The sequence below is a fragment of the Diabrotica undecimpunctata genome, unplaced genomic scaffold, assembly GCF_040954645.1.
Source record: "Diabrotica undecimpunctata isolate CICGRU unplaced genomic scaffold, icDiaUnde3 ctg00000593.1, whole genome shotgun sequence".
Taxonomy (NCBI): domain Eukaryota; kingdom Metazoa; phylum Arthropoda; class Insecta; order Coleoptera; family Chrysomelidae; genus Diabrotica; species Diabrotica undecimpunctata.
Window position 1 is genome coordinate 163,947 of NW_027311900.1, and position 16,318 is coordinate 180,264.

Here is a 16,318-nt window from a genome sequence, read left to right on the forward strand (position 1 = left end):
ATAACAAACAAAACCGTGAAGAAAGAGAAGTTAGATAAACTAGCTCATATCAAAGCTTTTTTCGACAGGTTTGTGGAAAATTCCAAATCTGCATCTTTTCCCTCTGAATTTTTGACGAGAAGCTTGAATCATTCATAGGGAGATGTGCTTTCATGTGCTTATATGCCAAATAAGCCATCGAAATATGGAATCAAGGTACATGAATTAGTTGACGCACGTACGAACTACCTACTCAATATGGAGGTGTATGTGGGACAACAGCTGGAAGGTCCATTCAGAGTTAGCAATTTCCCGAAAGACATTGTAGAAAGATTGGTTGCTCCAGTGTCTGGGACCAAACGCAATATAACGTTTGATAATTGGTACACTAGTAGAGTATTATCTCCAGAAGAACGGCGTTTAGTTCTAAAAGTCGAAAGTTATTTCAATTTGGAAAAAAATAATGTGGATCCATTAACATCTGTTATGGCAGTTCAGAAACGCACATACGATGCTTGCGGCATCTCAGAGAGGACATTCCGAAGAATTAATAACATGAGTGAGGATGAAATAAATATAGTAAGCAAGAGAAATCGTCCACATCCAAAAACTTTAGATTTGCACCAGTATCAATTAAACTTGCAATTAAAAATATTATATATATATATATATATATATATATATATATATATATATATATATATAAATATATATAATATGTATAAAGCCAAAGAACATGTAACAAGTAGTGCTGTGTTACAAAAAATAAAAGACAAGGAACTATGTGATATTAGTTTAACAAGTTTGTGGAGAGTGCTGAAACATTTCGGTTTTCGATATAAAAAAACAAATTATAGACAAAACAAATTATAGACAAGTATTGTTTCAAAACGGTGGTATTTTTTTAAGAAAATACATGAACAATAAAAAGTCTGATAGTCTGAGACAAGTTGTATTTTTAGATGAAACTTGGATTTTCGCTAAAGGAAATATGTCAAAATCATCCTGGCAAGATGGTACCACGAAATGTTATTCTTCTAGTCGTTCCTATACTTCATGATGGAAATGATGAGGGTTTTATTCCTGACTTAAGTTTATTTTTTTCGTACACAAAGAATACAGGTGATTACCACGGAAATATGGATGCAAATATTTTTGAAGAATGGTTTGAAGAACATTTGTTAAAAAAATTTTAGCGACCATCCATAATAGTGTTGGATAATGCATAATCAAGCAGCTGGACAAAAGACGAAATAAAGTTATAGTTGATAGAAAAGAAAATTTATCACAGTGACATATTTTTAAAAGTCGATTTACTTCAAAGGTGTGGAGAGCACAAAATTCAAAAGAAATTTGTTACTGACCAAATGGCTTTTAAATATAGCCATGAAGTTCTTCGACTTCCGCCCTACCATTGTCACTATAATGCAATTGAGTTAGTTTGGGGTATAGCCAAAAATTTTTATGATAATCATGCATCCAAACCAATAGATGGCGCTAGCGTTCTTAGTTTATGGCAAGAATCGCTAGAACAAATAAAGGCAGAAAAATGGTAAAATTGTATTAGACATACAGAAGACATATTCTTTCAGTCTTTTCAAACCGGACGAGTTATAGATGAGGTCCGAACTCTAATTATTCGGATAGACAATTCAGATAGTGAAATATCAGACAGTGAAAAGGACAAATCGTTTGCTAAAAAGAAGTAACAAAAAAGTGTTTCGGGAATTCAATTAGGACCTTGTGGTGTGTTTTAGTTAAACGATAAAGTACCTTCGGTCTAATTACTGGACTGCATACTCTCAATAGCTGTGGTATTAATTACTGGACTACACGTGTTTAAACCTTTTATTTAGCTGAACGCTCGGAAGTAATTTAGTGCCAATTTATTTCAAGGTTATATTTAATACAGTGTCTGCAGAAAGTAAAGTCTTGGATGTACACACACTCAAAAATGTTTTGCATATTATCTGTAACGCCACTGAACGTTTCTCATTTGACATTTTTTGCACTGATTTTTTTTGTCTACTAAAATAATGTATTTTATTGCTTGTATTTTGTTTCTTAATCGTTGCAAAGATTCTCACTATTCATATTGCGTTCATCAGTTTTCGAAAACCGATATTTGTTATTCACTTTGTAGTGAACAATATGAATAGACAAGTAATATCTGAGTTCAACAGAGCTAGAATTGTTACTTTGATTGAGGAAGGCTACACACAAGTCAACGTTGTTGTCCGGGATGAAGTTAATCAGAGTGATGTGTCTCGGATTGTGAAAAAATATCGAGAGATGAATTCTGTTAGCGATCGTCCAAAAAGCGGAAGACTCAGAATTACTACCAATGTCCAAGAACGCTTTTTAATGTTAACTGTCCGAAAAAACCCCTCTATGACTGCCCCAGCTACTAGAGAAGAGCTCTAGCAAGCTCATACTATTGTAATTTGCGATCAGACTATTAGAAACAGGTTACATTCGGCGAATTTATTTACAAGAAGACCATTGTTTGTATCAAAGCTTACGTTATAGCAGAAAAGGACTCGACTGGAATGGACCAATGACCATTTACAATAGCATGACAACAGATGGGGAAACGTGTTATTTTCTGATGAAACCAAAATTAGCCTTTTGTCGGATAATCGTCGAATAAGGATTTGGAGAAACCCAAATCGACAGGATAGACTTAACCAAGCTGTCCAAAGAGTCCCATATCAAGGTGGCTCCATAATGTTTTGGGGCGGCATCATGCTAAATAATAAAACTCCTTTAATTTCTATTGTTGTTAACATGAATGGACAAATGTATGTTGATGCCATTCTTAGGCCTGTTGTACGCTTGTGGCGAGGAGCTGTTGTTCCAGAGTTTATTTGTATGGACTACAATGCACCTCCCCATCGTACGAGACATGTGGCAGATTTTTTAGAGACAGAAGATATCGTCAGATTACAATGGCCACCATGCCCACCTGACCTCAATCCCATTGAGCACGGATGTGATATGCTCAAAAGAAAAAATTTAATCCCGGCAGCCACTCCCAAGGACACTACAAGCTCTTAGAATAGCAGCAATTGAAGAATAGGGCACCATTGACCAGAACTACATTAATACTCTTATAAGAAGCATGGGACATCGCAGTCAGTCTTGCATTAATGCAAGAGGTGGAAATACGGCATATTAAGTATTAGTTTCTATATCTGTACAAATTTAAAAAAATATATTTATAATACATATTATAAATAATAATAATAAATTGTTAATCCTTTAAATTTTGTTTATTGTTTTTTTTAAACATACAATTTTATATATATAATAAAGTATTTTGTTACAAAAAAAAAATAGATTTCACCAGATTTGGTGGATAATTTTGAAAATATTACATTATGCAAAACATTTTTGAGTGTGTGTATTTTATTCAAATTTGGACATACCAGCAACTTGGCAAGTATTTTCCAATTTTACTGCATGCAAAACCATTCGTATAATTTTCACTCTACGCAAAATAGAGACATAGAGATCTTGATGAACAAATAATTTCGAGTATTCGAAATATTCCGTCCCACTTCTTTTAACACGTTCTGTATATACATATTATATTCATTTTATGTGCCTTTGATACAGTACAATCCAATATTATTACTGAACATAAAATACAGAAAATTAAATATTTTTACTTTTCAAGCGATCGGAATTAAATATTAACGCCCCAATGATCATACCTTAATTGCATATCGGCCGTCATAGGGTAAAAGGACTTTAGGCCCAACGTTGTATATAAACGCTTTCTGGCATAAACAATTTCAATTTTGCAATAACTATTAAGTCAAACTTCTTGAAATTTTTAAAGCAGAAGATTTGTGATATTGTCCTTACTCATGCGAAAATGTTTTGTACATTTTTAGAAAAGTTATTAATAATTTTCAATAAATCGATTTTTGAAGCTATTTTTGCCATTATTAAGCAACAAATTAACAAAACCATCTTTACAAACCCTCGCTTTAAAAGATATGCTATGCTTTTTGTAAAATTGTGCCACTTTTCCATATAATTTACCGATCTTCACCTTCAGTATTTAAAATCAAATAACGATTATTACATTGTTTATATATTGTTTATAAGTAAAAAGTGAAGTTTAAACTATATGCTGTATGCAACGAGAATGTCTGTTATTAAATCAAAACTACAATTCTTTTAATCAAAGTTGACATTTAATACACCAAATACCAAAAATGTTTCTTTGTGTGGTTAAATTATTCATTTCAGTAAACAAATAAGTCAATCTTTTTTTCGCAAAGTGTTGATACAGAAACACAAGAAACAATTGATTCCCTTTTGGTTACAATAGTCAAAACATCCTGTTAAATTTTTTAATGAATCCCGATTAAAATATAATACCGCCTTCAATTATGATATCATTGTTCAACCAGAACATAAATTAAACATTAATAAACAAAAAAGAACGCATTGTCTGTCATGTTCTTTGAAGTATTCGACGATCGTGACCATACCACGTGATGTATTTACTAAGCACTTCAATTAGCAGGTTATTATACGTCGTGGAAGTGTGGGAAGCTTTTTTGATTTAAGTCGTGTTAGTTTTTGATGTACTACCGATATCAGTAGGAAGTAAATAACAGGGTCTATAACGAAGAATAAATTTGGTTTCATTAGATTATAGAAGAACTGATGGGTGTATTTTATTTTCGTTGAACTTTTTCTATTTTGACACTGAATATTGTATATTTTTGGGAATAAGCGACAATGCCTGTAATTAAAATAACATTTTATCTTTTGGCGTATATATATGTAAATACGGAGATGTAAAAATAAATGAAAATGGAGAACATTCAAACCAATTCTGCGAACAGTACTTTCTGAAAATCCTAAAAGGATTCTAAAATCAGATAAATATACATAAGTATACCTGGGTCCAACCAACGAGAAACACCAAGTCAATTATAGATTAGGTTATCACAAAACAAGAAACACACATACAAGTCGAAGACGTAAGAGTGTTAAGAGGACCGGAGTGCGGAACTGACGACTATATTGTAAGATTAAAATGTTCTTCTTCTTCTTAGTCGTTGACCTGATGCAGGTATCGTGATATGAAGCTATTAGCTAAATTTCCCAATGTTCCTCCACGTTTTTCTATCTTCTGCCATTCTAGCACATTCTGACAATGGAGCGCCAATGGTAGCAACAATATGGTCCGTGTATCGTGTGGGAGATCTACCTCTATTTCTTTTGCCTTCTACTTTTCCCTGGATGGTAAGTTTTTCAAGACCATTTCTTCGAAGCACATGTCCAAAATAGCTTATTATTTGTTCTGATATTTGTGTTCTTAGTCTTTTCTTTATGTTTAGCTGGTCCAGTATGGATTCATTTGTTCTTCGGGCCACCCATGGTATTCTCAGCATTCGTCTCCAGCAGTACATCTCAAATACATCTATGTTCTTTTTGTCTTTCTCAGTAAAGGTCCAGCATTCCAATGCATAAGTAAAAACTGGAAAAACTAGCCTTCTTACTATATAGTCTCATTTTTGTATCGGTAGTTATTTCATGGCTTTTCCAAATTTTTGTTAATTTTGCCATAGCGCTTTTTGCGATTGCTGACCGCCGCTTTATTTCTTCAGTACAGCCTCCTTTGTTGGTTATTAATGAGCCCAGATACACAAATTTATCTACAACAGCGATATTATTTATCATGACCAGATGATTTTGATTGTTGTTAGCTCTGTCAATTATCATGATTCTCGTTTTATCTCTGTTTATTTTAAGGCCCATAGTTAGGCTTACGTCTTCTATCCGTTGTAGCAGGTGAATCAATTCAGCTTCAGAACTAGCGAGGATAGTAGTATCATCTGCATATCTCAAGTTGCAAATCTTTTTCCCGCCAATGGTGATGCCACCGTTCCAGTCCTCAGTAGCTTTCCGCATTATCCATTCACCATAGATGTTAAATAGAATTGGGCTTAGTATGCAGCCTTGTCTCACGCCCTTTGTGACCCTGAAACTATCGGTTAGTTCCCCATTTATTCTAACTCTGGCATAATTGTTATTGTACAGGCTTTTAATTAGCAGTATCAGATGATTGGGAACTCCCATTTCAGACAAAACCTGCCACATTTTACTCCAGTTGACCAAATCGAAAGCTTTACTATAATCTATGATGCACAAATATGTTGTGATGTTGAATTCTCTGGATTTTTCTACAATCTGGCCGTACGTTTAAAATTTGTTCTCTAGTACCACGTCCGGGGACGAAACCTGCTTGTTCCTCCGCAATGTTAGGTAGTAAAAAGGGCTTTATCCTCTCGAGAATTATGTGTAAGAGTATCTTACTGCAATGCGCAATTAGAGCAATTGTGCGATAGTTGCTACATAAATCTTTCGCTCCCTTTTTACGTATGGGAATATATAGTGATTGTGTCCAATCCTCAGGCCATTTACCTGTCTCCCACACTCTTTGACAAATTTGATGTATTATATCCACTCCAACGTCATCTAGGGCCCAAATCATTTCAATAGGTATGTTATCTGAACCGGCAGCTTTCTGACTTTTTTGCCTCATAATTGCTGCTTCAACTTCACTTTTGAGTACGTCAGGTTCCGTCACAAAACTGGCATCTTCTTGTTGTGATGGGGCGTCTGTGTTTTCCTCCATCATCAGTCGTCCACAGTATTCTTTCCATCTGTGTAAAATATCTTTTTTAGAAGTGAGTAGAGTTCCGTTATCATCTTTAATAGCAAGGTAGTTTGGTGTAAAGGAACGTGTTATCTGCTTTATTTTTTTAAACATGTCTCTGGTCTCAGTTTTGGTTTTATGCCCTTCTATTTCCATGCAGATGTTGTTGAAGTGTGTGTTCTTGTCCTTTTTGCAGAGTCGTTTTATTTGACCGTTCAGCGCTTTATAGGCCTCTTTATCACTTTCACTGTTCAGTCCTGTGGCTTTTAAGCACTTCCTCTCCTGTATTTTAGTCCACGTGGAGTCTGTTATCCATTGTTTCCTTCTTTCGTCTCTATCACTCTTAATGTTTTTCGCAGCATTATGCAATATGGATTTTGTGTTTGTCCATATGCTATTTGAGGACTCTTCTGGATTTAATGATTGTTTGAGGTCACATAGCTTTTGCATTGCGGCTTTTTTGTACGGATCGTTATATCTTAGATGCCATTTAGTTGTTGTATTTCCTGTTTTTGGACTGTTTCTTAACTTCATGCGGAATTCAGCTGATAAAAATTGATAAAAATAAAAATGTTACCTACTGCAAAATCAAAACCAATGGAAATGAATCCACCCAAATACAATATTGATGCACTGCAAAACGAGTTAACATCATTTTTATATAAGTTACGGCTTAGCCAAAAATTAGCAAACCTGATCTACTCTTCAGCCCAGAATACCTACCAAGAGATAATAAATAAAGTCAATTAAGCAGCTTATAAGGCACTTGGCACTATCCAAAGGAGCAAAAAGGATACTCCATTCTGGTGGACAAATGACATCGACAATGCAGTAAACAACAAGAAACAAGCATACCAGAAGTAGCTGCAAACAAATGACCCAGATGATAGACGAACATATGCAAGATCAAACAGAGAAGTAAAAAATTCACGTTAACACTATATGATGATGACCACGACGCAGTAATAGGTACATTGTTGCATTAGAAATACAGGAAATGTGTGCAGTAGAGCAAGAAGAGAATGGATCAAACTGGAGTATTAAGCTTGATATTAAACAATAGAAACATGAGGAAACTAAGGAAGCTGATGCTAAAGAGAAATAACTGCAAAATATTGATTATTATGTAATGTTCATCCTTTTTCTTTGGTCAGATATATTAGGCAAATAAAACAGTCCAAAACAGAGAAAATATTAATTAAAAATCTACGCTCGCGACTAATTTTTATTTCAAATATTAATAGAGTTTGTCAATATGACCCAATTGGGGAAAATTTAATTGACGTTCATTAAATTTTACAAAATTAACTCTCTTCTTTGTGCTTGTTTATTAACGGAAAATGTTCGATGGAAATTCATATAAATTGGAAATACGTGGGTGGTTACAGGAATCGATCAAAGGAAAACTTGAAAGCTTGTTTATTCTGGTATTTTCTTCGTAATTAATAAAAAAAATACCTATTTACTCCAAGCAATATTCCACCCACGGCTACCCATGTTACACTTAAATTAATATGGTTAGGATATATCGAAGATAATGTGTAATTTAATTTTTTGTAAGATTATTTAGCGAATTAGTATTCGCTATATAATAATAGTCTCCCGTTTTATACCGCTTCGCGGCTTTGGGAGTATAGCGGGGTAGTCTGCTATATCTAGGGCCTACGGTATACAAGGAAGGTAACATGGCCAGTGCTACGCTTCAACCGCCTATTATTACCCCTGGTTTTACCCAAGGTACTCATTTTATTCAGGCTGAGTCGACCTGGGGCCTATAGACATTTTTAAAAATGTCTAGTTGTTCTTGCCGGCGGTAGGATTCAAACTCCGGACCACCGGCATGCGAGGCAAGCATCCTACCGCTTGCGCTACGCAGGCCCTATATTCGGATATAATATTCGGAATATAAAAAAGGAATATTAATCGTCTTCAAGGGCAACAATCCGGAAGATAATGGAATAAACGCCGAACTTAAAAAGTATTAAGAAAAGAAAAGCGAAACACTATAGGGACATTAACATTATTAGACACCGTGTACAAAATATTGGCAAAAACTGGAATATTTTCACTGGAAAAATCCTCAGTACCTTAAAGAAAATATGGAACCAGGACAAAACTTTCCATAAAAAGGACGATAAGAGTTTATGCCAAAACTATAGAGGCATAGCTCTCTTAGAAAATTCATATAAGATTGTGTAATTATTAATAAGAACTACATTAAATATAATATATGCAAATGAGATGACAGGGAAATTCCAAGACGGTTTTAAAAAAGCTCTTGTACGGGTGCTCTTATACATAAACATTTCTGTTCGGAGTATAGTTTCCAAGTGTTTAGATATGACCGAAGTTAAAGAAGCAACTACATATATATATATATATATATATATATATATATATATATATATATATATATATATATATATATATATATATATATAGACTCCTAGAGCAAGGAAAGAGTGGAAGTATTACAGAAGCACCTAAAACGCCAACAGGGAAAAAACCCGTTCATATAGACGATACTGTGAAACAATCGATTCGAAGAAAAGTTCATTCATCTTATTTACAACAAATTGAGGAAAGAAGGCAAAAATATTTTTTATTGAGATGAAACATAAATAAATGAAGGGCATTTTGTAAAAACAGTTTGGAAGATAAACTGGTTAGAAATGCTCGTCAGGCATTTATAGAATGTTTGCCTATGGGCTTAAAATTTCCAAATGGTAAAGGTTGCCGTTTAATTGTCACTCATACTGGAGGAGATAAAGCATTTGTTGATGGAGGCTTTCTAGATTTTAATTCAAATTCTACGAACGACTACCATGAAGAAATGACTGCTGATGTTTTTGAGGAATATTTCAGTCAAATGATAGATGTATTACCGACCAATTCTGTAAATAGTCGTAAACAATGCCAGTTACCATTCAAGATTACCGACCAATTCTGTAAATAGTCGTAAACAATGCCAGTTACCATTCAAGATTAATATTGAACCATTACTTAACACTAATAAAGCAAGAACTCTTGCATTGGCTAATAACCAATGAAATAGTAGTGCCAGCAGAAGGTTTACCTAAAAAAGAGTTATTGCAGCTATGCAAACAGTTTTTACCAAAATTTAAAAAGTATAGAAATAGCAAAGAACATGGAGTTAAAGTGTTAGGATTACCACCTTATCACTATTAAGTTAACTCCCATAGAACTAATCTGGCCTCAAATAAAGGGATATGTCGCCAGAAATAATATAACATTTGTAAACTTCAAGATGTTCGTCAACTATTATCTGAACCCATATCAAAAATTCCATCTGACAATTCGCTGTCTAAGAACAAGGTTGTATGATACAAAATGTAGAAACTGAGAAAAATGACTTTGAATATTTTGACCATTAGATTTGGTATACAAGAAAGTATATTTGCTTTTGTTTTAAACATAATAGATAAAAGTCTACTACAAAAGCACATTAAAAAAAAAGGAATAGAAAATATTTAATTGTTTCCATATTTTTATTGAAAAATAAAATAACCTAGAACTTCGTGACTAATAAAAAACGAAAAGTGCAAAAACATGAAACATAAGTCTTTGTAACATTATCTTCTGATCAGCAATCTCAGTTTTACTGTTAGTGTTGAGACATGTTGGAAAACATGTGAACATAAAAGTTTCTGTCTACATCTGACATCCACTTGTACATAGATTTCAGAGCATGTTTTGTACATATTGTTCTGAAGCTATTTTCTTGTGGCATTTTAAATTAATTTATATTTAAATGGGAATAAGCCACATTAAAGGTTAAAATACGTTTATTGACGTTTCAATTTCCACTTCGGAAATCGTTCTCAAAATACAAACATTAGTAAATTAAACAAATTTTGTTTTTTGTTACTTAGTGAAAAATTCTTCTAATAATTTAATTTTATCTGACTTATCTATATTGACAATTCAGACATACCTTATACATTTTAAAGTAGACGACTTTAAAATGATATTGCCAATATTGTTGAGTTGCGTTCCTGGGACGACTTTACTTATAAGATAGTTCATTCGATTACATGAAATCAACTTTAACTTGAGAATATCCGTCAGAAAAGATCATAACATGTAATTCGTCTTTAAAAAGATAAATACATGCCATGATGACAGTAAAATTCTCCTGTTAGTGATTCCATAGTAAATTATGAGGGAAAAACCAGGAAAAAACCTCATAATACTATCCCGACATGGTAAGTATTTGATCGTGCATTTAGTTTACCTTCAATAAACACCAAATTCCGATTTTATATGTTTGTTATTTAAAAAACATAAATGATGTATTCTCCATATGTTACTGACTTACCAATACTGGTATTTTCCTTTTAATAACTTCCTCTTTCAATATGGGTAACCAGATCCTACTACATTCTGCCGAGGAATTCGCGACACAATTGGTCTCATTTAGCATAATTAGAGCCGCTTCTTTGATTTTTCTCTTTTTACCATCCGTTTCTTTTAGGACTATATTTGAATCATTCCATTGAACCCTATGTTCATTATCCCATGCGTGTTTACAGATTTGAGATCTATCAAATTCTCTATTTTTAATATAGGATTGATGTTCACTTATTCTAACATTTAATGGTCTTGATGTTTCACCTAAATAAAACTGATCGCATTCACAAGGTATTTTATAAATGCAATTCTTTGTCCTTTCTTGTTCATTGTTAGGTTTTTTTTTCCTGGTTTTTCCCTCATAATTTACTATGGAATCACTAACAGGAGAATTTTACTGTCATCATGGCATGTATTTGTCTTTTTAAAGACGAATTACATGTTATGATCTTTTCTGACGGATATTCTCAAGTTAAAGTTGATTTGATGTAATCGAATGAACTATCTTATAAGTAAAGTCGTCCCAGGAACGCAACTCAACAATATTGGCAATATCATTTTAAAGTCGTCTACTTTAAAATGTATAAGGTATGTCTGAATTGTCAATATAGATGAGTCAGATAAAATTAAATTATTAGAAGAATTTTTCACTAAGTAACAAAAAACAAAATTTGTTTAATTTACTAATGTTTGTATTTTGAGAACGATTTCCGAAGTGGAAATTGAAACGTCAATAAACGTATTTTAACCTTTAATGTGGCTTATTCCCATTTAAATATAAATTAATGTTTTGTACATGTCACACCGTGTTTTGTGCCACGGTGACTTTAACATCATTTTTGTTTATTGATATGGGTATTTCGTTATTTTCAGCAGTATGTCTCCTCGCATTTCGTTGTCTTAAACTGATGATTTTGTATTCACGTTCGTTAAAAGTGGTTCGGAAACTAATGTCATAAAAATCTGTAGTAAATTGTAAAGAAACCACCTTTGAAAATGGAACTGCAGTATAATTCAGTTTTGATGAATAGGTTGAAAAATCCATAAAATCTTGCTGTTTCATTTGAAGTATGGTGTAAGGCTTTCTTGTGTTTACTTCCAAAAGGAATAACGGATTCCACTCCACTCTTAATAACGGAAGTGGAGAAAAGTATTCAGATTTTCTTAAACTGCGTTCAATTGCACTGTGAACTGAATCAACCTCTTGTATGCAGGAATGTCCAGGTACTGAAAACTTCATTTGAATTTTCTTTAAGTTCGTATTAGTTTTTAAAATATGTGCAATAGCAGAACTCATAAATCTATTTTGCGGGTGGCAACTATCGCTCCGCAAAGTCAAATCGTCCATTAACGGATAGTCTTCTACAATCCTTTTCAGGATTCTGTATACAGGACTGGCAATATCATTCCCAGCCCGACCATGCATTGCCTCTGAACAAATCGCGCAATAAACAGTCCGGTTTATGGAAAGGTGCGCAGTCATGTTATACACATTTAGCTTACTTTTGCAAAAGACATTTTTGACGTCTCATTTTGGACATGTCAATACATTTTGTAAGTCAAAACACAGTACTGCGTTACTATTTTCAATATCCGTCCTTTTCTCTTCTCTCAGTAAAATTTTTTCTTGTGTGTAAAAGTGTTTTTCATATTGCTTTTTCTTTTCTTTATTAGGTTTTCCTTTTTCCGGTAGTCTATTTCAGCACAAAGGTCACATAGATCTTTTGAAGGTTTATTAAACGAATAATAGTTAATGAATAAAATATTTTGCGATAAACATTAAGTTTTACTGGAGTCAAGTATTTCTCCTTTATGAAATCCTCGTGCATATTGCACATTTTTTGCAGTGATAGGTCACCCTCTTCATATTTCTTTTAATATCAGTCCTACAATAATGACTTTCTATTACAGGGAACATATTAATATGCTCTCTGTAACAAGATTGGAAGTTGCATCTGATCTGAAGTAACTTTTTTTCTATGCTTTCTCTGAACACTTTGACGAATTGTGTTTATTTCTGTAGAATTTTTTTAAACGGTGTATATAGGTTTTTAACTTATACCTAGTGTTTCGCAGTAAAACTGTTTGTTATTACTTAAAATAAAGAAGAATTTAAAGGTTTTAGTTTTTTTATTTGTGGGCATTTTTCCTTTTCTTCTTCGATGTGGAATACTCATTTCAGTTGTGTTTAAAATAAACATCCTTTTTTCACTGCTACCAAGCTTGTAATAATCAGAAAATAAATTTTTTCTGTCTTTTTCGCTTATATTTTTGGAACATTTATAAATGCATTTCTCGAAGCAGTCTTTATGTGTTTTTACCTCTCTTACTGGTCTTAACTTCTTTCGTGATGAAATGTATTCTAGCCCTCTATTAAAATTTTGTTTTCTAATATTGCAAGCCCAACCCTCGGGATTTCTAGATCTCTTTCTAGTACATTTTTTCTCTTGTAAACTGTTATTATTTTTCTGCAGTTGATTTTCGGAATTTTCCTCATATTGCTGTTTGCATATTTCTTTATTTTCCTTGGAAAAGTGGTCTTTTACTAGAATTGTTTGTTTTGTGCAGATATAAATCGAGTAATAAAATTGATGACAGTTTCTACATACTACATAGGACCGTGTTATTTTGAGTTTGGAAAGTTCACTAAAATTTTGCGAACAACAAAGTTGTATGTTTAACATAGGACTATGTTGCACTCTTTTCATATTTTTATAACATACACCAATGATTTTCGATTAATTTTAGTGGATTGCATGCATATATTTTAGATTTACAATGTTCTATGGGTGCCTTATGATACATAGAACCTTGTTATCTTAAAATTGTTGATTTTTTAATTTGTCACATACACCCTTGTAATGCTCAGGCAGCGAATTGGCAAAAAACTACAAGACATGTCATGACCGAGGAAGAACCATGCTGGAAACTCGATATGTTAATAGATGAAACAATAGAAACAATTATTATTTATGTGGGAAATGAAGAAACTGATGATGATGACGATGTCTGGTTATCGGAAGACAACTTATGTATCCAATTATATATTTATATTACTAATTATAAGTTTATATGACGTTAGTACCCGAAATATATTTATTATTAAATTGTAATGAAATGTCCTAAACCAATATTTATTATTTTTATAAAAATTAATGTGAGTACGTTATATTGACATTTATGTTCTTCTTCACTGAGTCGTTCAGTTATTATTTAATCTCTTAGGGTTGGCCCATTTGCATTTTATGATCATATTAAAGTCGAGTGAAAATTCAGTTAAGTAGGTATTAATTATTACGTTTTTTCTGCATCGACCAACCCTGTATTTAGACCTTTGCTATAAAATTTGTGATATCGGGTATTTTTTACCCATGTTAAGTAAATATAAAGAACGGTTCAGTCATGCATCCTAGGGTTATTATACATGAAATTTTGAGATAATTAGTCTCGTTTAATAGTGTTTTTCCATTTATATTTTTTATTTTTTCCATTATTATATCCTCCTTTTTTAATGTTTTTACACAAAAAATTGTTATTAAGCAAATTATTCAATTTGGCATTGAAAAAATTCATGAAACCAACAACTTACCCCTCCACCGAACTCCCACAACCTCAAGATGTCACTATCACCGTCACCTTCACCGAAACTTCTGCCGTTCTTCATCACTCGCGTCGGCGTCACGACGTCTTCACCGTACTTGGAAGAAATGTTCAGTCGTGCGAACGAACTACTGTAGCCCGACATGTTTCATTTGAACTACGGCGAAGAGGCGAGAGTAAAAAGCAAAACCTTTGCCGAAACTCAGATCTCGTCAAGAAGGAACGTGTGCAGCTGGAGACAGAAGTTATGAGTGGGTACAAGTGTTTCTAAATTTTCGAAAAGGTTGAGAATGGAAGCGATTAGTGTGAAGACTGTAGTCCGATTATATTGTTCTGGATTAAAATAATCTTGTGGGGATTAACAGAGCTGATAATGTAGAATTTTTAAAGTCAAACTGAATAATTTACAATTTTTACGTGATCCTTTACGTAAAGAATCTTTTGTTACATTTGTATATATTCACCACATATATATTAAACAGTTCTCAGAATGTCAATATCGATAACTCTAATTAACAAGATAATTCAGAATGATGATGAGTTGATTTGTTTTTCTGTGACACAAAACAGGCAATAAAAATTAAAATAAAAGTACTCTACCAGGAGTAGTTCATCATCATCATTCTGGCTTTTCAACCCTGTGTGGGTACTAGCCTCCCCAAGAATTTCTCTCCAGTCGTCCCTATCCATTGCCTTTCTCCGCCATTCCCATATTTCTCATGTCTTCATCGATGTTATCAAGGAACCTTGTTCTGGGTCTTCCTCTTGTTCTCTGACAAATGGGTCTATCAAGGAGCGTTTTTCTAGCTGGGTGATTTTGTTCCATGCATGTTTGTACATGCCCTATCCACCTCAGACGTCCTATCTTATTATGTTTTACGATATCTGGTTCCTGGTATATTCTATAAAGTTCGAAGTTGTATCGTCTTCTCCACACTCCATTGTCATTCACTGCTCAATAGATTCGCCTTAGTACTTTTCTGTCGAAACATCCTAACATGTTTCATTATTTTTTGTTAGAGTCCAGTTCTCTGAACTATATGTTAGGACTGGGCTTATTATTGTTTTAGAGAGTTTTATTTTTATATTTCTCGATATAATTGTGGATTTAAGGAGGAGATTGAGCCCAAAATAGCATCTGTTGGCCGTGCAAATTCTGCGGTTTATCTCTGCGTATTATTTTCAATGTTAAGGAGCGCTCCCAGGTATACAAATTCGATCATTACTTCGATGACGTCGTTTTCTATAACAAGTGGTCGTAGGATTTGTGGTTGCGTGCTTATTTTCATATACTTCGTTTTGTTGATGTATACTATTAAACCCATTTTTGTAGCTGATTCTTTTAATGCTACATACGCCTCTCGTATAGCGTTTTCCATTCTCGCAACACTATTGATATCATCAGCATAGACCAGGATTTGCACTGATTTATTATATATTGAACCAGTGGTTGTGATTTGTGACATACGTATTAATTTTTCCAGGGCCAGATTGAACATTATATAGGAGAGAGGGTCTCTCTGGCGCAGCCCGTTATTTGTTTTAAAAGGTTCAGACAGTTCCTCCTGAATTGGTACTCTACATTCAACTTTTTCAAGGGTTAATTTTGTTAAATTTACCAACTGATTTGGTACTCCTAGCTCTTTTATTGCTTCGAACATTTCTCTTCTATTCACAGAGTCG

At 33.4% G+C, this 16,318-nt stretch overlaps 1 protein-coding gene across 1 annotated transcript in view; it reads right to left on the minus strand.

Annotated features, from left to right (window-relative positions):
• The window catches only part of LOC140431196 (prickle planar cell polarity protein 3-like), a gene marked incomplete at its 3' end in the record, with an annotated part of 178,556 nt that extends 163,680 nt beyond the window's left edge, over positions 1-14,876 (minus strand). Inside the window, exon 1 of the mRNA XM_072519120.1 lies at positions 14,625-14,876. Coding sequence (XP_072375221.1) covers positions 14,625-14,780 — 156 coding nt within the window. The remainder of the gene's footprint in view (positions 1-14,624) is intronic.
• Positions 14,877-16,318: the final 1,442 nt, after the last annotated feature.